The 24,126-nt window shown below is 45.4% G+C and overlaps 1 protein-coding gene across 1 annotated transcript in view; it reads right to left on the bottom strand.

Annotated features, from left to right (window-relative positions):
- The window catches only part of LOC126066847 (voltage-dependent R-type calcium channel subunit alpha-1E), a 360,842-nt gene that overhangs the window by 325,776 nt on the left and 10,940 nt on the right, over positions 1–24,126 (bottom strand). The window contains exons 2-3 of the mRNA XM_049868254.1: positions 7,753–7,858; positions 6,723–6,862 (exon numbers count right to left, since the gene is read on the bottom strand). Of these exons, the coding sequence (XP_049724211.1) occupies positions 6,723–6,862; positions 7,753–7,858 (246 nt within the window). The remainder of the gene's footprint in view (positions 1–6,722; positions 6,863–7,752; positions 7,859–24,126) is intronic.

Raw genomic sequence — 24,126 nt, 5'->3', positions numbered from 1 at the left:
TCACTTGGCCTTATTCCCCTGGGTGGGGGGATAAGCTGAAGCCCTCCCAGTCACACACACCCAGCACAGGACCTGGCACATCAGGGGTGCTCAACAATGAACAAATTAGAGAAGGACACTGGGGTGGGGTTAGGTGATTGCCTAGGACCTGGAATAATGACCTTGGCAGAGAATGGATGAAGAGCTCTAGGCTCACATACACCTGCCCACTCTCCAGAGTTTGCACCATCGGCTCCACAGTCGAGAGAACAAGCATCTCCCACTGCAAAGCTGGTAAAACTGAGGGCAGAACATGTTCTGGGCTGATTTTTGGCTTTTGATGGGAAAACAGACAGTATCACCAACATCCAAAGTGGCTCTGTAATATTACCTATACCTGCACATGCAATTGAAAAATAAAGATTTCCTAGATGGAAAGAGGTGGCGCACTTGTCACCATTTGGTCAGACCCAGATGACACACATGGGAAATAAGGCGAGAGGAATAAATTTCCAGGGCAGCACAGGAAGAGCTGGTGCCAACACTAAGTCTGGGAACCATCGTGGTGTAAGGGGAGTCCCTGGGTAAAGCAAAAAGTTAGGCACTCTTGACCGAAAGGTTGGTAGTTCGAATCCACCCAGAGGCACCTCAGAAGAAAGGCTGGGCAAATTATTTCCAAAAGATCACAGCCATTGAAAACCCTATGGAGCGCAGTTCTCCTCTGCACACATGGAGTCACCGTGAATCAGAATCGACTCAATGGCAAGAGGTTTGGTTTGTGGGGTTTTTGTTTTGTGTACCTTAAGGAGGAGCCTAGACACTGGAGGGAAGCAAAACTGGGTTCAAATTCTAGCTTTATTCTAATCATTTGTCTTTGAGCAAGTTACTTAAACTGTCCGTACCTCAGCTTCCTTATCTATAAAATGGGCATGGACAACAATTAAACCTAATGATTCTTACTTTGCTGTACTACGTTATAAATATTACACATATATGTCATGAAGCCCTTTGGCATACGGCTGAATGGCAGCTTTCACTGTATGGCAAATGCCAAGTGAGGCAACACCGCTGCCTTCTCCTCGCTCCTCCCTCTATCCATTAGCCACCTCCAGGATATTTAATCCTCAGTATTCAGCCCGACCCTTTTCCCTATCTCCTGGGAAACAGTCCCCAAGTGGTAACCACTGAGAATCACTATTTAGGCCCAAATGACTGACCTCAGCACCCACCTCCCCTGCCCTCCCTTCTTGTCACACTCTAGAAGCCCAATACTTCTTAATGGCATAGGGATTGAGTCCCCAGCATTTATTTCCCTAACAGAGCAATCAGAACGTAAGCACCCTGGGCAGACTCACATCTACATGAGAGAGCTGTAGATACTGCCTGATTCAGCTGGATGAAGGGGAAGGGCTAGTAGACAATGCCTCCCTTCCCCCAGGCTTCCCTCAGCATGATCTCTTGTAACTTACAGAGGTCAAGAGAGTCTGGGGATGTGGTACATGATTCAATTAGCCTTTATTATGTACCTACTACATGCCAGGGGTTGCAGGGAAGTACAAATGGCTAATGCACTCAGCTGCTAACCGAAAAGTTGGAAGTTAGAATCCACTAAGAGGCACCTCAGAAGAAAGGCCTGGAGATCTACTTCTGAAAAATCAGCCATTGAAAACCTTCTGGAGCACAGCTCTATTCTGACACACATGGGGTGGCCATGAGCCAGAATCAACTTGACACTAGTTGATTACTGTATGCCAGGCACTGGGACTACAGAGATGAATACGGCCCTTGTCCTCATTTCCCTGTTCTTATCCATGGTTTAGGAGTGCCCTTGAGTTTTCATCATCCCTATCATTTACCCGTCTATTCCAGATACTATGATTTATTATTAAGACTAACATATAATGACTTTAAATAATTTAGAATTCTCTCCTGACAAGTGTTTACAGGTAGCATCCCTTATATTGTTGCTAATATAAGAGAGATCCCAAATTCTGTAAGATAAAAGTTTACTAAAAAAAAAAAAAAAAGGAATAGCAAATTCCACTAACTGCCTTTTAGCAGAAATTTGAATATATTTACTTTGGTGTTTCTCAGTCCTAGAATTTACTTCAGCATTCAACAAGTGAGGTTCACTGAGCAAACGAATGAATGAACCAACTAATTAATGAAGAAATTAAACCACTTTATGCTGAAAGTTAAGTCTCGTGCCTTCTGTACCACAGAGCAGGGAGTTTTATTCTAAGTCAGAGACAAGTCTTTGAATGGATGCATGGGGCTCTGGTGCTTTGGTGCTCTTCAACACAGGCGTGAAGCCTCAGCTTTGGGTTGGAAATATTCCCCTCATTATGTCCCTTCCTGGGCCCCCCCACATTGTTCTAAGGGGCCCAAAGGAATATAAAATCACAGATCTACAGTACCGAGAAGGCTTTGGGGTTTGTGGTGACTGATGGTATGGGAAATCAATGTCAAAGAATGAACTTGCGGCCAGAAGATGTGGGTTCAGGTCCTGGATCTACCACTTACCAGCAAGACACATAGCCTCTCTGAACCTTGGCTTCATCTGAAAAATAACTATGACAAGATCCCATTTATAAGATTATGAGGATAAGATGAAGTAATATATATAAATGCACATTTTAAACCATGAACTCCTCCAATTTACAGGCCTAAGAACACTAAAGGTTAGAAGGTCAGAGGTGGCAGACAGACGTGGTGGCCCAGGCCAATGACAGAAGGACTTACACTGAGCCCACTCTGTCTGACACCTCAGCACCCACCTCCCCTGCCCTCCCTTCCTGTCACACACGGAGCTGAGAAGCTGTGCTGCCTCAGCCCGAGGCACACCATGTCGCACCCCAGCACCTGTCACTCCTCCTGTGCACAGGAGGAAATGTAAGGTGACACCTGGAGCTCAGGTGGCAAGTAGAGCTGTCAGTAACGACTGCTGCGGGCGCAGGTGTCAGGAATGAAAAGGAGACTTGTGTGGCCTGGAGAGGGGTGGGGGGGCAGTGAGAAAAGCACCAGCCCTAAATCACAAAGCACGGCTTCGACTCCTGGATCTGCCATCAAGGAACAGGGTGATCTTGGGTAAATTACTCGGCCTTTCTGAGAACCAAATGACTAAATCTCTAACATGGGGCCACCACACCTGTTCTGCCTGCCTCGCCAGCTTGGTATGAGGCTTATACAATACTATAACATATTTTGCCAAATCTAAGACCCCATCAGTTATAAGAGGCCCAATTACTTTACATGTAACTAAGAGAGAGAGAAAGGGAGAAAGAAAAAGAAAAAACAAAGGGCTACCAGTTAAACTATATTATGTCGTTATTGTAAGACTCACGGGCAGTGATGGTTCAGTGGGAGAACTGTCACCTTCTAAGAGGAAAACCTGGGTTCAGACCCCAGCCAATGCACCTCACACACAACCACCACGCATCCGTCAGTGGAGGCTTGCATGTTGATATGACATTAAACAGGCTTCGGCGGTGCTTCCAGACTGAAACAGACTAGGAGAAAAGGCCTGGTAATCTACTTCCAAAAATCAGCCAATGAAAACCCTATGGATCACAATGGTCTAACCAGCAACTAATCATGGGGATGGCACAGGACTGGACGGCATCCGATTCCATTGTACACGGGGTCACTATGAGTCAGGGGCTGACTCAGTGGCAGCTAACAACAGCAACACTGTAAGACACAGGCTTATTTTCGAAAAGATGTTCAGACGTGAAAAATCTACATCTTAGAATTGATGTAATGGGGCAGATAAAAGCACTATATGTAAATGGAGAAATAAATGAGATTATTATTTGACCATAAAAAGGAATGAAGTACTGACACATGCTACAACGTGGACGAACCTTGAAAACATTATGCTAAGTGAAAGAAGACAGGCACAAAAGATCACACACTGCATGATTTCATTTATGTAAAATATCCAGAATAGATAAATCTACAGAGACAGAAAGTAGATTAGCGGTTGTCAGGGGCTGGGGGGAAGGGAAACTGGGGAGTGACTTCCTACTGGGACGGGGTTCTCTTTTGTGGTGGCAAAATCGTTCTGGAACTAGACAGAGCTGGTGGTTGTACAATAGTGTGAATGTACTAAAGGCCACTGAATTGTTCACTTTAAAATGGTTAATTTTATATTATGTAAATTTAAACTAAAAAAATTTTTTAATAAATATGGTTATTCATTTCTGTGAGAACTGCAGCCCTCAGCACAGATCTCAAGAGTGCTCAGCCCTTGCCCCCGGAGCACACTCACATATGATCTGAGGAGAGAGACAGAGATCAGCTCTGTGGGTGACAACTTCGCCAGGAAGAGGACTAGCAGCAGCACTCGGAGGTTTAGGGGAGGAGAAGGAGCAAGTCTTCGGGTTCAGATGGAAAGCAGTGACCTTCCAAGGCAATCCACGGAGCTACTAGGAAGGGAGAAGTGAGCCCTGGGCTCAGCACCTGTGCCCACTCACAGGTACCCGGTGAACACACAGGCTAAGACACAGATGGGCCTTCTTGGCTGTGCTAAAAAAGGGACCCCAAACAAATCTGCCCATCAGCCACATTACAAGTCTTGTCTGAAGACAGTGATTACAGCCTAATTAGTCTTCTCTCGCCCGGGTTCAACGCTCCCAGTTCTGTCAACTTTCTCACACATTCTAGTTCCCAGATCCTCACCAGAATGGCCGGGCTCTCCTTTAGAAGCACTTCGGTCTGTCAAAATGCCTCTTACAATGTGACAAGCCAAAGATGTTCATTGGAGGGTCTTTAATAATTATTTATATTGCAAAAACACCATGCCACCTAAGTGTCAAATAATTCCAAAAATGGGGAAGTAAGCTGTGTACGTCTATTTCATGAACTGTTGATGACAGAACTTTACCAAGATATGGAGTAACATGTAATATGCTCATACAGTATTGAGAAAAGGCGGCAAATCTGCAACCACTTCAAAGACCGCATGGTCAGAATTAAAGAGCTAAAAGGAAATACCACAAAATAATCAGGAACTTTTCTTAATCAGCAAATTTATTTCTCTTCTTTTGACTTTTCTGAGCTTTGCATATTTTCTTTAATAAACATACAGTACTTTAACACAAAAAGTAAATTAACTAGACAAATTTCAAATGGACTCTGACACACAGAACTCAGCATGACTAAGATTTCCCACAATCTCAATGTATAGTCACATTACAGAACATTTCTTCTAGACAGAAACATAACATTTCTAACTAGCTCAGATTCGCATTTTGGGCTTTTCTAATGCAGTAGATTATTTATTTTAGTGACATTTAAAACATCACCCAGATGTCTACATTTCCCATGACCATGTACTTCTGTGACACTACATACAAAATGTATCTATACGTTAAATCACATTTAAAAGGCAGTAGTAAAATTTCCTATTAGAAAAGAAAAAAAGAACCTTTAGAAAATCCTTTTGTAAGGCAATGGATATATTTAAACATGAATAGTCATCCATCTATTTATTTCCTATTTTGAGGGGTTTGCTGTTTTCAAGCTTCCTTTTATACATTTCAGCCCATCACATCTTCTGCCTTTTTTCTTTCACTCAATCACAACCGGCAAAAAGGTTAAAAATATGAGTATGATGTCTATTCCATAAGATAACGAGTAGGGGCCAACATTCCCAAGACTTAACCTTCTCAGACTTCACCTACCCCCATTCTTCTGGTTATTCCCTGGGGGAAAAATTTTTTCCTTTTTCTCTCCTTAAATACTCTCCTTTCCTTTTGGTCAATCACAATGGCTGGCTACATATTCCCTCTCTCATCACTTTTCTATCCCAGCCTCTTCTTTCTCTTACAGGTATGAACTATTTCTGCAAGGCAGATGGGTAAGGGAATATCCATGCCACGCCCCTTGCGTAGGACGTGGTCCCCCTCACAGACCTTGGAATGCTCTCTTCTTTCAAAGCACCAAGAACCACCTGACACAGAGACCACAGTCTCTCCAGGAGCCACAAAGCCCAGTGGGGCAAACCCATTACCACTATTCACAAGGCCCATCACAGATACCACCAACAGCGTAGCATCAGCCTAATGTTGTAGTATTACATTCATACCAAAAGAATGATTTGTCAAGTACCCAAATAAATGCTCTACTATCATACATGCTGCCTATGACACTGGCCTAGCCCCAACATGGTATCACTACATAAATTTCCAAAGGAATCATTTACCCAATGTTTAAATGTGATTCATTTTTATACCTTCTCATATTAACGAACCTAAAAATCATCAAAAAAAATTCATTGTCAGAACATGAGTCTCAATTATCAGCTCAGAAAATCTGGCTGGGTCTCTCCAGCCACTCAAAAACTCAGCACCTGACTGCATCTTTTAGCCCACCTTTGCAGGTGTCCCTCAGGCCAGGGACAGTGCTTGCTTCAGTGAAAGGCTGACTGAGAAATTCCACCCTCCTGAAGGAAGTCTGTGTTCAGCACTAGCCATGCACAGACTGGGAAACCAGAACCACAGAACCACAGCAGTCAGACCTTACTTAGTGTCCCAGGGCCTCTGTTCAGTGCCACATGCATCTCCACAGAGCAGCCCTACCTCCCCTTGCAGGTGGTCATGTATCCTCCAGCCCCATGGGGAAATCTCATCCTTGAACTTCTATCCCTACAGATACCGTCTTCCCGCCCCTGGCTCCCTTGCACCAGCCACTTCATGATACCTCGGCCCCCCACACAAATGAGAAAGAGGAGGGAAACTCACCCACTGAGGACCACGATGAAGTCCATGACATTCCAGCCATTGCGGAGGTATGAGCCCTTATGGAAGATGAACCCCAGGGCCACAATTTTGATCCCAGCTTCAAAGCAAAAGATCCCAATGAAATATGGTTCTGTCTTCTCCTGTGAGGACAGGAAGCAAAGGCACCAGTAAGAGGAAGACTTGGCCCTGTCAGACACAGGCAAAGGCACACCCAGCCACCTCCTCTGCTCAAACCCTTTTCTCTCTGCTACAGAACCCCTGTGCTGGGCCAGCCAGGTATACAGATAGGAAGTGAGGACATGAAGGATGAAAGGAGACCTCAGGCTGCGGGCTCTCAGTGACTCATGGTGTTCACTAGAGCAAGGGGAGCCCCAGGGAACCACTTGTAGAAACAACGGATTGGTGGTCACACCTAGCGACCAGACTTCCCTCCCAGGAAGGTCATGAATCACCCTGGTTTTGCCCTAAAGGAGTTTTGTTTCTCTACTGCTGGCCTTTCCGTAAATTGGAAGCTTAGGTATTCTCATCCAAGGGTTTCAAGCTGCAGATACTTACCCATACATTTGGATTTTAAGCAATTTGTTTGCTCCCTTTAAAGGGAATACGTTAGACATGTGAATTATTCCTTTAAGGAGAAAATGGACATAAGTGTTTAGAAAGTTCACACCCATGAATAAACACAGTCTTTGTGCATCCTTCATCCTCTCTTCTTTACCCTCCTCTTTTCCTCTCTCTCTACTTCAGAAGTACCATGGGAAGGGGGGGGGAAACAAATGGATCCTGTGCCCATTATGCAAGTATCTGCAGTGCCCTCAAAACTTCCTGGGATCAGGGGTTTAAAAGATCATTCCTCTTTTCCTCATGAATCCCAAAGAGGTTTGTCACTACCTCATCCCTCAGCATAGGACAAAGTCCTCATAGAACTGTAGGGTAAGGAAAGAGAGAAGGTGGGAGGGTGAGAGAGAGAAGGAGAAGGGAACAAAAGAAGACAAAGAAAGGGGAAGAAGGTGAGAAGGAGAAAGGCACGTACCAGTCTGCGGGACATCGGGGTCTTGTCGTCCTCGGGAAGGTGCTGTTCCAGGGCCAGGACAATGCAGTTGGCAATGATGGTAGCCAGGATCATATACTCGAACGGCGTGGAAAAGCGGTGGTTAAGGAATAAATTCACCAAAGAGAGAGGCACACAGCCTCCAAGACGGCCACGCACAGAAATAACACAAACCTGTCAACCCACGCTGTGCCTATGCAGCCTGCGTGATCTGTATGAGCTCAGGGGACAGCCTGGACAGTGGGTGGCCTGTAGCCTATAAAACTATCACCACTTCTGATTGGCTTCTGAATGCAAAGCAACCTCTTCAAGAAAAGGAAATATGAAGTCAATGTATAGTTAGATGTATGGCAGACACTCCAGAGGTCTTAGTGAATTCAGTGATGTATCTGAGAATTACCCAAGGCTGAAAAGGGACTGGGAAGAAGGAAGGGAGAAATATGATCAAGGCCCTTCCTTCTTCCCTGTCCCTTTTCAGGCCCCCAATCCTTCCCAGTCTTCAAAGCACTGAACTGCATAAAGATGCTTTCACAAGGATCCAGCTGTGCCTGTCTTGCTTTCTCTGGGAATCACACCTGGAGTCTCCTCCTCTAGGGCCACGGTTCAACCAAGTAAAAGAAGAAACCTTGGAATAGAAACAATTCTCTCCATGTGAGCTCACTTCTGTTTCAATATCCAATTCATAAAAATGCTTAGTGGGGCCAGGAGGAGCTTACAATATCCCACTTTACTTTCCTCCCAGCTTGGGCATCTGTAGGAACCAGAAGGCCACATCATGAGTCTGAACCCAGGACAGCAAAGTCCACGCTACTAGAGACCGCACTACAGATGTCTGGAAAATGAGGTCAGGCTTTATTCTGTTACATTTTTCTGAAGACAGGTGAGGTGGCTCCCTGCGCCTTTCTGAAAAACAGGACTCTGACTCAAGCGTCAGCATCCTGACTCCTGCAGAAAGGTTCTGCGCAAGCTCAGGAGGAAGGAGGAGGGAGCCTTTTAGAAAAGAGAGAGAGAGGGAATCACCGGCTCCCAGAGTCGAGTCACTCCGCACATTTGATTTCACTCTGTAACTATTATTATGACAAACCCAAGCGAGCTGTTGCCACTGGTCTTGCTGAGCGGCCTGTGCTCTGGCAGCTTCTGAAATCCAGGCAGGAGAGAAGAGCAGTATTTCTGGCAAAGTGCGGGGAGGGAAGGGGCTCCGTATATGCAGGCTGGCTGTGTAGGATGGAGGACCCAAAGCCCTTCCTAGGGAGTATGGAAGGGGAGCAAATCACACCCACGCCCCGCGATGCCCCGCCCCACCATATTTGTATTAAGGTTAAATGGACGTTCAGGGCAGCTCTGAAGAGATGCAGGCATAGGGCAGTAACCACACAGAGGCGGCGCGTGCAAGCAGACACGAGCTGCCCCACCAGTTGCTCTGGTCCAGGTGCCTGGATGGGAGGCTGCAGCGGGTGAGATAACTGGCTGCATCTGAGCCTCCGGTCCTTTGCACCCTCATTGGGATTTGGCAGCACCATCTTCTCCCCCATCGCCATGGACCCCTGAGTCACAGCCCCTTCTCCAGCAGCTGGCCATCCTTCCTCCCACATACCTCCAACACTCACATACCCATACGCTAGGGACAGCTAAGCTGGCCTCTGATGCCCTGTGGCTCAGTCCCCAGGATCCAAAAACTGTACTGGCCTGAGAAGACTTCAGAGCCAGTCCCTTGCCTCCACACCCCACTGTGTTTAAACCCTTCCAGGCACACACAGAGATGCCCTCCACACTACTGGGCATCCGTCCTCCTTCAATCTCTCTGGGTACCAAGCCAGCCTCTGAGAGCTAACCACACAAGCAGGACACACACTACAGATGCTCACCTTTTCGGGTCAGGTGCCCCTGCCCATCCCACCCAGGGCCCCCAAGTACCCAGGATCCCAGGCACAGTACTCCTCCCCTCCACATCACAGCTCTAACCCAGCACTCTGAACAAACGTAGGGCAACCAGGGGCCACACCACTACCCGTGTTCCATAAGCCCTTGGAACAGGCTAGGGTGTCCTGGACCTGGTTTGGAATTCCTAAACCCAACTGGTAAAATGAAAATGGGGACATGGCAGAAGTGGTGGCTGGAAAGCCAACCCCTTCCTGAAACGGGTCCTGCAAGGGAACCACTAGCAACATACTTGCAAGTCACTGACAAATAACAATACAAGTTGAGGGCACCTAGCGCAGGGGTCCTACAGTGGAGGCACGGAATACTAGAGCCACAGAAACCTGCACTCACATGCATGAGGGAAGGCCTGGATAAGCGATGTTAGGCATGTTTCTTCCCATGAAAGGCTTCTTGGAGCCTTTCATACTAACATATATAATGTGCATCCCTACACTACAAAGGGTATTGGGAATAGTGCAAAGCCTTTCCCAAACTTGCTTCTGAGCATGGACCTTGGGAAAAGTGCTGAGACAGGAAGCAGGTCTCACTGCCAGCCCCCAAGTGTGGGGGAGGAAGGCTGGTGGCCACAGGAAAAGATGCCTCTCACTATAGTGAAATTAATACCTCTTCCTTCTCATCCCCATCCTCGTTCCTAACAAAAATGTTCCTCATGACTGTTCCCATGGCTTAGCCTCAACCCTGGGTGGGAATACCCCGGGCAAACCCAGAAACCTGCTCCAAAGGACCACAGATTCAGCACCTAACACGGGATGTGGACCTGAGAACATGCACTTTCTCATTCAAGCTGCAGGGTGATAACCACAGTCTTCAAAGAAAAATGGGCTCTCAGGTGCTGAGCCCAGGCAAGTCAGGCCCTGGCAGCTGTGCACCTCCAAGGCCTTTCGACCAGCAATACTGGCTTGAACTGTCGCAGCTCCCAGGCTGCTCCCCATCCCCATCCCCCCACTCCCACTCCCATTTCCACACCTGCATTTTCCCACCCAGATAATCTAGGCATGGAGTTCCCTGCCAGGACCTGTAAGTTCAATTAGCCCAGAATGCCTAAGTGCAGATGTAAGTGATGGGACTGGCCATCAATACTGCAGGACACTCAGGGGGAAGAGTGGCTCTTGGCCCCAGATGAGCCAGGCTCTCTGTGACTGGTCAAGTACCTGATGGCTGAGAATCCATGAGGTCCTAGTGATTGGCACCTGAAGGCCCTGAAGGCTGAAATCTGAAGGTGGGAATTTGGTAATTCAGAGGTTCTGAGAAGACCACGTTTTCACTTCCTCCCCCTCTGCCTTTGGTCTGGTGATGAACCATGAGTATTCAGAGCAGCAATCCTTTGGCTTAAAATTCTGAAACCTGCTCAGATGCACATACCCTTGAGAGGGGTGTCCCTCTAGGCCTTATGAAGCATGTAGACCTCAGGATGAATTCATGTCTGGGGAAATTAAGAATCTGAGGTAAGATTTTGATGCAGAAGCAAAGGGGAAACTTATGAGGCCTCTGTGTTTCTGTGGTCTAGGTGAAATAGAGGACGAGACCACGGAGGTCTCAGAAGAGCAGAGCAGAAGAGAACATCCAATTCTACTTGGACCCCGGCTACTCTCCTTACAGCCCTTTTCTTTAACCCCGTCTCAACTCCCCTTTCTGAAGAAAGCACAAAAACAACCACTCATATCGTTGTGCTTCAGCCTCGCCTGCAATGGCCTTTCTACTCCTTTTTGGTTGTATGTTAGGATAAAGCTGAAATGTCACCTGACCCATGAAGCTCTCTCCCTGAGGCCCCTGGCTCTTTGGCATGTGGTATTTTAATACTTCTTATCATATTTATCTCCCACAAGAAACTATACCTTGAAAGCAAGGACTATGTTTCATCCATCTCTCCACTGGCAGTGCCTTGTAGAGCTCCTGGTACACAGTAGGAGCTTAATCAATGTTAACTGAATGTACAAAGGAATGTGAGGAGCAGCTCCACTGAGGAGTCATTATAAAGACAGGATTGTTGTCACTCACTTGGGCTCAGGCCTGGGACTCCTGCGCAATCCCACCCTTGAGAGCTGACTCAGGTGCCACTCCCACTTCTTCCTGCCAGCAGATCTCCACGCACAATAGCAACAGCTCTGCTACCCTCCAAAGCAAAGAGCCTGGACTGGAAATTATGGCCCATAGGTCCAACTAGCGCTCCTTGCAGGTTAGACAAAGATGTGACTTGGAACGGTCAAGGGAAGCTCCAAGTTGCCATGACTGCAAAGAACACCACTTTTCATGGCCATCACCATCAGCGGCAGGAGGAAAGTCTGTCTAGGACTGAGATTCTTTCTATCCAGGAATCCAGACACTCCCGCTACAATTTGTGCCTGACACAAAACACATTTTGAGAAGAAGATCTATCCCTGGCATCCAGATTATTTATGTTTTGAGATCTTGAACAAGTGGAGCCAATGGAGCGGTAAGGCATGAGGGCCTGAGGGCAGAGACTTTGCCCATCTTACTCACTAGGCACTGTGTAAACCAAAAAACCAAACCAGCTGCCCTCGAGTCGATTCTGATGCATGGAGATGCCATGTGTGTCAGAGTAAAACTGTGCTCCGTAGAATTTTCACTGGCTGATTTTTCAGAAGTAAATCACCAGGCCTTTCTTCTAAGAAGGCTCTGGGCGGACTCAAACCACCAATCTTTCAGTTAGTAGCCAAGCGCTTAACCATCTGCACCACCCAGGGACTCCTTGGCACATAGTAGGCACCTAATCACTGCTTTTAATTAATGAAAAAGTAAATCAATTAATAAATGAATAGCATAAGGAAACCAGAGCTAGAGGTATCTTTACAAAAAGCATCTCACACTTTCTTTACACTATATACCCATTTGAACTTTTGTACTGCATACTGTGTACACACATTACCTATTCAAAAAAAGATAGCTGTGTTCATAGCAGACCCCTTTAATGTAAAAAAGAAAAAAAAAATCTGTCCTTCTGGAAGGATAATGAGTTACCTCTGGGTATTAGGGTTATTTTCACTTTCTTCTTTACTCCCTTCGGCAATGTGTTTCTGAGTATTATAATGAGTATATATTAATTTACAATTATCAAATCAATTAAAGCTATATTTATTTATAACAACCAACACCAAAACCCACCCTAACCTAAGGGTAAAGAAGAAGGTGATGGTCATAGAAATCCATACAAGATTTCTGAGCAGATCAAATGAGAGAGAGTTAAGGGTCTGGACCAAATGAGAAAATGACCATGAAAGTGCTTCAAAATCTGGAAAGTAGCCTCCTCCCCCTTAGCCAGCTCATTGTCCCATACTGGGCTCATAGTCTGCTCACTAGGGGCCTCATTCTGTAAACTTTCCAGCAAATCTCCCCACACTCCCCTTCACTCCTTTCTCCCTCTGAGCTCATTAATGAGGACCTGTGTCGCTCTAACTCTCCCTTTCCCGTCTAGCAGCTTCAAGACAATCATTAGGGAAATGATAAAAATAGGTTCGCTTATTGATTTATCTCCTTTACCCAATGCTCCTTCCTCCAAATGGTTGACTTGTTTCCTTAGCAACACAGCTAATTTGAGCATCGCTGCTGGGCCTGCACACCTGCCATTTGTTCATTTCCTTCTTGAAGAAGAGAAAGCTGGGGCAAGGAAGAGGGTTGGCCTACGGGCTACAGGGATAGCACTGGCTCTGCTGGCCCACAGAGCCCTGGTGGCTGTCTTAGGGTCTAAGCCATTGCTCTGCCCATGGGAGCAGTACCTCCCCTGTCTCTGCCTTTCAGGTGTAGGTCTTCAGCTACAGGACTAGGAAGGGCTGAGGTCTCAAGCAGCAAACCTAGGGTGTCCCAGGGTAACTACCCATCTCTGTTTCCAGCAGGATGCTGATCCTAGATCCCTTCTGCTCTCAGCTGTCTTTTCCCAGAGCCTATTACATCAGGACACTAAGAAGACTGTGCTCTGAGGGCCTGGGGAGCCACCTGGGATAGGCAGGCAGACAAATGCTGCGCTCACTCCCTGACTCCAAGCCTAATGGAGAAGGCGCTTCTGTGGGGAGCAGCCGGTGGCCACTCAGGCACTTCCTGCAAACTCCTGGGGGAGTCTAGAATAGGCTGCAGCCTTCAGAAGCACGTCTCAACTTCCTTTTCCTTTTTCCACTCCTCACCTCAGGCCCAGAACAATCTCCCCACAAAAAGCTCTTTCTCCTTTCCCTCCCTTCAGCCTCCGGGTCTTGGACATCTAATCCTAAGAGATGTAAGAGTCGCAGAAGGTGGCCTGGATGGCCTTAGTGCCCTTTTCTCCACACGGCCCTCACCTGCACATAAATACCATTCTAACAAGAGGGATCTTGGTTCAAAGACAGTAATAGAGAAATGCCCCTGGCTATTCTGTGATTCCCTCAAAGCACTGCATTAAAGAGGCATTTTAAATATGAGCAATAGTGATATACAGCTATCCAAAACTTTTCTGCTATTTTTTAAATATGAGAATAACCAGAATCTTCTCAAAACCTGGAAGGCAGTGAAGAAAAGGTAGTTTGGCAATGCGAAACTCTCACTGCAAAAGCTGCCCCAACATGGGGCTAAAGGGCCATGGAAAGGTACCACCATCTATCCCCACAGAACCAAACAGGAAATACAAATGGATCAAAGCCTAAGACGACATATGAAAACTGTAAGGTGCTACACAAATGCACAGTCATTTTTATTACCCTAATAAATCCATCTTTAAGCATCTGCTATGGCTCGAAGCCTTGGAGAAAGCATCTGTTAGTGGTCAAAGCCTCCAGGAGGGGGCTGGCTGGCTGCAGCCATGGGCTGACATTGAAGAGACCCACCCTGATGAGGGATTTAAAAGAAAATTATGGTAATGGGCCTCCGGGAATAGAGCAAAGACATTTGGCCCAGACCTCCTGGGAATATGGAAAACACATCCAAACACTAGTCCCCACGGAGGATTTATGAAGCTAATGGCTCTGATGCAATCTCTCTCAGTGATTAGGAGGGACATTAATCACACCCAAGGCCAGGGCTGAGAACAGGAGGGGTGAACCATCACAGAAGTACGGCTCCAGCTCCTACAGACCCTGATGGAAATGCAGTGAGATCATGCGGGTGAGATCATATCCCCTTCTCCTGAGCCCCCTGAGAAAGACACATCTGTCTTAGAGGGATGGGTACTATTGAAGAGATGAGACCTTATGCCCAACACCCAAACACATCACTTCAACAGAGTGTGTCTGCATCCCTCACGCTCGTCCTCACCCTTCCTATAGGCTTCTTACAGGAATATCCACAGACACCATGGGTGCAATTCTTCAACCCTTCACAGACTGAAAAGAAAATTAAAACCAATACTGTTAAAACAGGCCTGAAGCCAGCTCTTCTTTCTGGAAAGATGTCTCACCTTGTCTCCAGACTGTGGTATAAAGCGAGAACGAGTACGAGATACAAAGATGGAGATCCAAGAGGGCTTTCCAATGGCCTCTCAGCAAGCTTTCCCCACTTCCCCATCCACCCAGGTGAGAGGGCTTGGTTAGGAGTCAAGTCAAAGTCCACAGGAGTCTCAGCCCAGAGGTTGATGCGCTCCCGGATGGGGTCTTCGGGGATTCTTTGCACTCACCCCTATTTACCCCTATGGTTGAGCTCAAAGGCCAGGTCTTCCCAAAGGAGGCCAACCCAGGAAAAGGAAATACGCAGAGGGAATGGTACTCCTTGGGGGTCCTGAGGGGTTACCATTGAACTTGCCAATTTTGTGAAAACAAATGGTTAACCTTCTGAATTTATCAATCTATGGACAACTCTCATATCTTCGTTTCCATCTCCTCTGTCAGTTTTTCAATCGCTCCCCAGGCTGATCAATAGAGTGTGAACCACATATCATGCCCAAAGGGAAGGAGGGTAAGTCCCTGTGCTTCTCCGTATGAACAGTTATCAATGTACAACTCTGGCTGAGCATCTGAAAATTCACACCGTATTCCCTCCTTCCCACCCCCATGGCAGGAGAAAGGCACTGTTAATAAGCAGAAAAATGAGGTGGAAGGCTCAGCGTACTTCATGTTGTCCCATTTCATTATTTCATTGCTCTCCTTATGGCAATTTTTCTCAACAACCAACCTCATCTTAAAAAAAAAAAAAAAGATCAGATTGAAAACCCAAACATTTTTTCTTTTTTTAAAACAAAACAAAACAAAAATGCATCATGTGACTTCCAGCCTTAACATCAGTTTTTTAACTTCAGTTTCCATGGTGGTGGGATGCAACCTGCCATCACCATGACAACGGCTGCCTCTGTTCAGATTCACCATCTGACAGGCAGCCATGAACACGCATACACGTCTCTCCCTCTCTTTCTTTCTCTCTCTCTCCCTGGCTGTCAAGAAGATGGAAATGTCATTACACCTACTCCTGAAGACTTAAAACCTAATGAATGAAAGACAAAGAAAGCAATATTGAGAACATAACAAAGAGGCAGAGAACCCTCCAAAAAAGCTTTCTGCTTGCTGGTACAGTCCCACTCCTCTCTTACGGGGACCAATGGACTCAAGTTACTCAAAACAAAAGATCCCTACCATTACTCTTTCAATGTTGGCTGTGAGGCCACTTTCAACTTTTCATTACTTTTAGATCAAAGAATTCCTTAATCCTGCCCTCTAGACAAAGCCACTGAAAGTAAGCTCACATTACCTCTACCTTGGTTAACTAATACTCAGTGGTTCCAGACCCACTGAGCCCCAAATTCCAAAAAGATGGGGAATGCCGATTCTGAGAAATTAAGACAGCACTGGTCCCCCCCCCCCAACCTCCTTCTGCCACTTGCACCCCTTTCAATTACATTCAGCTGGATAAGTCTTAACAAATGCACTTGTCACATGTCTGAATGGATCCTGAACTCAAAATGCTGTCATTCGACACAGTTTTGGTGATCGGGAGACAAATGATTGAGCACCACAGAAAAGAGAAGAAAGAAAAGGGGACTATCAAAAGCCTCTGGAAGAAAACAAAACAGCGGTGGGAAAATTACCTGTTTCAGAAACCAGAATGATTTGTGTTTGGATGACACTGTGATGAATTTGAGCCCATCAACATTTCTGGCAGCAAGCTGATTTTAGGGAAAGAAGACAGTGGCTGCAATCAGCAAACCACACCCAAGACTATACCCTACTTTGTATCAACACTCGCTTCATAGGGTGTCAGTCAGTACTGTGAATGCATAAAGAAGATGAAAAAGCCTTTTGTAAGTAAGTCCATGGATCATCTCTGGGAGAATTTTTTTTTTCCTTTGAAAAACCTGCAACAGTAACCTAGTGTTCAAAAACACCTGCTGAGCCTGCAAACCACATGAGAAAATGTTGAAGGACTAAGGATACTCGGCTTGGAAATGGGGAGACTTGAAAGAGACATCATAGCTGTTTTCAAAAATCTGAAGAGCTAGCTTGTGACTGGGTGCTTAGATGTTTTCTAAGTTATTCCAGAGGGTAAAACTAGGACCAAAGGGTGGCATACCTACCCAAAGGCAGATTTGGGGCAATATAGAGAAGAACTTCCACTGTCCTACAAGTTATTGGACTATTTTTTTAAATAGTAAACTCAGTGGTATGCTAATGTATGTTTAACAACCAGCTCTCCAGGGGGAGAAAACCCTTCTGTATCACTCTTGGCAACTTCTGGGGTGTCAATATTCTCTCCACAGCTATTTTCAAACTACCAACTTGACATCACTGAACATGGATTTGGACAAGATCCACAATGGATGCCCAACAGCTGGGACCTGCCAGTTCCAGCTTACCACTTACTGTAAGCTCCCTGTCTCTGGGAGACTTTCAAAGACACACTGAGTAGAATCCCGTATTTGATGGGAGTTGAGCTCGATCAACCCTCATCCACCTAAGCGGTTAACTACATACGCTGACTGAAGTTCAATGAGTTTTCAGCCACTTGCTTAAAGGCCTCCTGGTTCGGCATGACCCACTATGATCCCTTGGCCTCAAGCTGTCCCCTTAATTGGACCTGGGTTCAGGAAGTTTGGAGTATCACCCTTATCACAGAAGGCTGGGATCTGTGCAACTGGGTGTGCCAGAAGCAGCCACAGGTGAACGGTTTTGCCAGTGCAGTAAAATGTAAGAATTTATCACTCTCAGGGTGAGTTCCAGGAAACCCAAGGAGCTCCAGCTATTTCACTGTAACCTGCAAGAGAACTGAGAGGAATCAGACAAAAGGCATGATAAAGCACAACCAAGAGAAAACAAACAAATCAAGTAAAAGGCTCACATCTCACTCTAGAAGATCCGTGAATCTCAGCCTTGGCCACAGAGTAGAATCACCCAGGAAGCTTTTAAAAATTAAGGACACCTGGTCCCATCTCCAGAGGTTCTGGTTGAATTTGTCTAGGGTGCAGTTTGGGTCTCAGTATTTTCAGAAGTTCCCCAGCTGATTCTAATGTGCAGTCAGAGAAAAGTGCACTGTGTGAGATGCTGGAGGTCGTGAAAGCTAATGGTCTCCTCTACTCAGGGGAGATAACTACTGAGACAATGAGAACCTCAGAGACACAATGGTGAGAACTGAAAGGCGGCTTGTTGTTGTTGGGTATCATAGAGTCATGTCCATCAATAACAACCCCATGTGACAGAGTAGAACTGCCCCATAGTGTAGTTCTTTACAGGAACAGATCGCCAAGTATTTCTCCAGCAGAGCCGCTGGGTGGGTTCAATCCAACCTTTCGGTTAACAGCCGAGTGCTAACTGTTTGTGCCACCAGGGCTCCTTAAAAAGTGCCTTAGCATTCTATTGGCAGTTTCAACACACTCATTTTACAGATGTGGCTACTGAGAACAAAGGAGGGGTGAGACTTGAACAGACCCAGGGCTAGAACCCATCTCTGGACTCTCTGTACCATGCCCTGCAAAACTTAAGAAACTACTATCAGAACAATCAAATAAAGCTCCCTGGCTTCTTAGCTTGAACTGAGGGTTCTAAAAGAAAGGGATCTTTATTTGACCTTACTTCCTTCATCCCAACACTACCCAATTATTCTCAAAGAGCGTATCTCTTATACCAGAATCTGGATGGCTGATCTCTTAAGGCCACCAAAAAAAAAAAAAAAAGAGCCCAGGAAACATTCTGAGGTGAGTGCTTGCCTGAGCATCCATTCTCCACCTGCTTAGTTCTGGTCTTGGTTTTACAGAGTAGAAGTCTGTTGCCTACTGAGTACTGTACTATCATTTCATAAAGTTCTCCAGCAACTCACAAGGGATGCTTTCCAGCAACATTTCTCAGAAAGGAGGCGCTACCATTGTTCTGAAATCACTGTTTGCTAGTCTCACTGGATCAGTGCAGGCTGGCTTTACCTCTATGCATTATCCTTCTTTTGGCCCTTCCTTCTTTTTCTTATTAACCGTGATCTCTATATCCAGTGTCCTGTGCCCCAACCCAAGAGAAACACTAAAAGCACACACCTGCTAACTAATAAAAGGATACCACGGGAAGGAGCTAGAAGCAAGATGAATGAGCAGAGAAAGGGTACAGAGGAAGAAAAAGAGGAAATGTGATAAAAGAAAGCCTAGAATTAGAGCCAAAAGCCCTGGGTTCTAGTCCCTACCCTGTCATTTAGAAAGAGATCTGTGGCAAGTCACTTAATCTCTGGCTCAGTTTTCTCATAGGTAAGTGGGTTTGAATAAAGGTTCTCTTAGGCCCCTATACCTCTAATAGCCTGTCATTCAATGGCGCTGGTAGGTAGCAGGATGGGAAAGGAAGTGGGGGAGAAGGAAGGAACATCATCTATTAACGTGCAAGAGGCCATCTTTGATAAAGTACTACTAACGAGGACATCCAACAATGCATACTCAAAATGGAAATCCTGGCACACGTTGCAACACTTGAAAGCATCTAACATCAATGGAAACATTTCCACACTTTCAAAAATATTAGTTTGGAGCTCCATGACAGGCTGAATTGGCTAGGAACTTCCCTAAGAGATAAGTGATGAAAGGTTAGAATCCTCATATTGGTGGTCTGGATGTAAATACAGGGCTGCATTTCCATAAACATACTGTAAGCCTTTTCTACTCTCTCTATTGGGAAATAAGTCTTTTCTCCAGCTTACCCCCTCCCATCCCCAATTTCTTTAAAAGCTGCAAAGGCATAAACACACGAAAAGGTGAAAGTTAAAGAAGAGGTCATTAAAACTGCCCCCTCCACACTGCAATTCACACTATGGGTACCCCAGAAAAGATGGGAGTGGGGGTGAACTTCTTCAACAGTTGGAAAACATGGAATGGACTTTACATGCTAATACTGAAAGGGGAACTGGCGTTTCCAAATCAAGAGCCTTCTGCAGAATGGTGAAGGAAGTGAGGCAGTGAAGCTTTTGGTAAAGGAAGACAAATAGCCAAGAGCGCAGATTCCAACCCATGCTCGCATCCCAACGACACAGGGCAAGATGTTGAGATGCAATTCATGATGACCATGAAGATGCAGAAGAGATCTCTGCTCTTCTCGCATCTGCTGTCCCTTCACTCCCCCCTGGGTTCAGCCTCATAACCGATGGGTGCTGCAGATACAGGCAAGGGTGCACGGTGTCATCTAAAGAAGATGCTCTGTTAGGGAAGAGAACCTGCTAGTCTAAGGCAACACAGTGCAATAGAAACAGAACAGTCAGTGGTGTCCGTCAGACCACATCGACCTGTGCCCTTGGGCCAATCATCTATAAAATGAGAACAACAATATCCAACTGACACGGGGTTGTACTAAATGAATGTCTCCAAAGCACACTGTGGCATCCCTGTCACAAAATAGTTATTCATAAAAGGTCAGTTCCATCCACTCCCAGGGATGCGTCCTGAGGAATGGAAGGCTCTCTGGGCCTGGATCACAGTCCCTATAGAACACTCTATGGCAACGGGTGTGGTTTTTTGGTGTTTTTTTAATCATCACCCAGGAAAGAGATTACTGAAAAATGTTGCATCCTTATCTATATAACTGTTGAGGGGGGTTAGGTGGTGATCTCGAAAATAAATACACACATACATAAATCCCTATCAGAAGGGAGCAAGTGCCTTGCCAAAATGCCCAGAAGACTCGCCCCCTCCTCCTGTTACCACATCCGCCCACCCACCCCACCTCCAGATAAGCCCACAGCCTTCAACTGCTCCTCACATCCACAGACCAGGAGAACACATGCATCCTTGTGCATCCATATGGCTCAGTTATTTCACAAACACAAATTTCCAAGCAAATAAAATCCACAGTTACCAGAAAGGAGAGGCAGTTTCCTTTATTTTTTAGGCCCACTCCCTAACTTCTTTCAAGTCTTCTGTCTGGTTTCCTGAAGTCAAGTGACACATCCTCATGGTCCACTCACATCCACACCAGTATCCAGTTTCTGTAGGTAAAGCGCTGTCAAGTATCCCAGGGTCAGGTGACCTTCAACCAAGCTCATTAGGCAAATGTCCAAGGGCTTCAAGCCATGAATCCCCCCTACCCCAACATCCCTCTATCCCTTTCAGAAGCTTCCTCCATAGTTCATGGAGTTCAACTCTGATTCTCTTCTCTGACAGAATAAAGAGACCCTGAATACCCAAGAAACCTGAAAGGCCAGGGAGCAGTTAGCTAGGAGGCTGGAACCCCTGGGAAGGAAATCTGCCCAGAGGCCAAGATGGGACTCTAGCAGAAATCCTTCCACACGCCATCAACTGCACCAAGCTGAAATCTTTGGCCACCATTTTTGTACAAACAAAAGCAAAACCTAGTGAGTTGTTTTAGGGTGCCAATGGTTTGGACTACCTGAGTTACTAAAAGCTTGCTGTGAAAACTCTGCATCATTACTGCACCTGCAGATATCTTTTCTGGGTTATAAATCCGAATGTGTCCTTAGGGATAGTACAAGTGTAAAACTGGCATTAAAATATATGAAGAAAGACAAGTTTTGATGTACATATTTCAACATTTATTTTTTGAAATGTAAGCCCAGTAACTTTTGAGGGGAAAACATTTTGTAGACTGACTATCCATGTGCAGACGGTAGGAGCATCAACTCTGCATCCTGATCTCCACCACTCACTAGCTATGTGATCCTGGGAAACTCCCCATACCTTCATCTCAATTGTGAAACGCAGAAAACAAAGGTACCTACCTCTGTAGGGACTGTCATGAGGGATAAATACAATAATTCATGGCAAACACTTAACGCAGTAATCCGGCTCATGGTAAATATCCAATAAAATGTCAGATATTTATTAACTCTATCAACGTTAACATTAACACAAAGGGCTTGCATACACATTCGCTGCAGCTAGCCTCACAACAAACAGCCTTGTGAGGTAAGCAAATCAAGAAGAGTGACATCATCTCATACCTGAAAACACTGAGGCTCAGAAGGGTCATGAGATCAGCACAAAGTCCTATTAGTATTATCCGGCAGTGCCCACATTAGAAACGCGGTAAGAATCGGGGAAACATGGTGTTCTTGGAAGGATAGAACTTGGCTAGAGAAGTTGCTGTTGATTCATCTAGAATTAACCAGATACTGACAATTAAGATTCATTCACAGCTTTCTATGCGCCGGGTACTGTTCTAAGCATTTTACATGTATTCTCTCATCTGATCTTCACAATAGTTCCGTAAGATATACCCTATAGGGTCACTATGAGTCGAAATCGACTCGATGGCAGTGGGTTTGGGTGTACGTAAAATTAAGGAGCCCTGGTGGTGCAACGGTTAAGCACTTGACTGCTAAACAAAAGGCTGGCGATTGAAACTCACCCAGCAGCTCTATGGGGGAAAGACCTGGTGATCTGCTCCTGTAAAGACTGTAGCCTACAAAACCCTATGGGGCTGATCTACTCTGTCCCATGGGGTCGCTATGAGTTGGAACTGACTCAACGGCACCTAACAACAACAGCACAGGTAAAATTACTATTTCCATTTTATACTTAAAGAATCTTAGGCACTTAAAGGTTAAGTAGCTCAACCAAAGCACAAAGATAGCTAGAAAGTAAAGAGGTGGTGCTAGATTTGAATCCAGAAGCCATGCTTTTAACCATGACACTCTACAGTAACCCTTTCCACTCTAAAGCAAAGTTTTCGTCAGGTTGGCACTGGACTAAATGACGTTTAGTATTCTTTTAACTCTCGAGATTCTAGAGTTAGACTTGTCCAGTAAAGAAATAAGTGAGTCCCTGGAAATGATACCCAGAGTGGACTTTGGAGAAAGCAAGATACTCTATCCTAGCCTAAAACAGACATGAAATAGATGTAAAAGCATGTACTGATTTCAGCAAAGCACATAACGTTGATATCTTGTACAACACTCTTACATACAAAATAGAGAAAAGTCAGCTGGCTACAGCAGAGTACAGAGAATCTGAAAAGATCTGAACAGTCGATGAGTACTTACTAATGCACTAATGGTAAGCAGAAGGGAGATTCTCAGTTCCAACCATATTTTTATCAATCACTTCAGTGAAAGCAATGAAGCATGTGTTTTATCAAATCTTCAGATGATGCCGAGATCATGATCAAGTGCTTACTCATTAAACAAGAGAGTCCAAAGACAATGTGTAAGGGAAATCACTTAAACTTTGGAGTCTGATCACCTGGATTCAAGTTCACTCACTGGTGGTGACCTTGGGTAAGTGACTTAATCTTCTTTAGCTTCAGTTTCCCAATGTTTAAAATGTGGATAACAACACTTAACCTATTAGATTGTTGTTTTGCCTAAATGCAGAATTTGTTGGGTACTCAATGAAAGTTAGTCCCCTTTCTCCACTTGAAAAGGATCTCTATAAGAAGGACTATCAGATCAAAAGGAAGGAGGTAAAATGTACTTGAAATAGAAAGAGTCCTAAATTTAGATTCAGAAATTAAGTGAGTGAGAACAGAGTGAGAGAAAACTAACTCTGCCATCAACTCATGTTTAAAAGATTTAGGATTTTTAGCTGACTACAACCTCAACCTCAATTCATGCCAGAAATAGAATGCTACTTCTTTACCAAAAAAAAAGAAAGAAACTAACAACATTATTTTAATTTAAATAAATGTATTAAATGCCAATGCTGATAAGCACTGTACTATGTTCTGGCAATTCAAAAATTAATAGATAATGCCCCCACCACCACCTTGCAGGGATTTTAAAGCAATATTAAAGCTATGCGCTAAGTCCTAAGTGTTATAACAAAATAATATACAAAGTGCCATATGGGAGCCTAGAGCAGGGAAATGGTTTTACTCTGAGAGGGAAATCAAGGAAGGCTTCATGGAAGAAATGACCTCTGAATACAACCTTAAAGCCAGGGAGCAGAGGAGAGAGAGAAGACACCTCAGGCAGAGGGAAAGGCAAGTGCAAAAGCAAGCCGCCTTTAAGAGGAGGGTGCCCTCAGGGATCAGCAGACTCCTTTGAACAGCTGGAGAGAAGAGCATGTTTAAGGTGGTTGAGGCAGGCTGGGGAGAT

The sequence above is a fragment of the Elephas maximus genome, chromosome 24 (genome assembly GCF_024166365.1).
Source record: "Elephas maximus indicus isolate mEleMax1 chromosome 24, mEleMax1 primary haplotype, whole genome shotgun sequence".
NCBI lineage: Eukaryota > Metazoa > Chordata > Mammalia > Proboscidea > Elephantidae > Elephas > Elephas maximus.
This window is presented reverse-complemented; position numbering and strand designations above follow the sequence as displayed.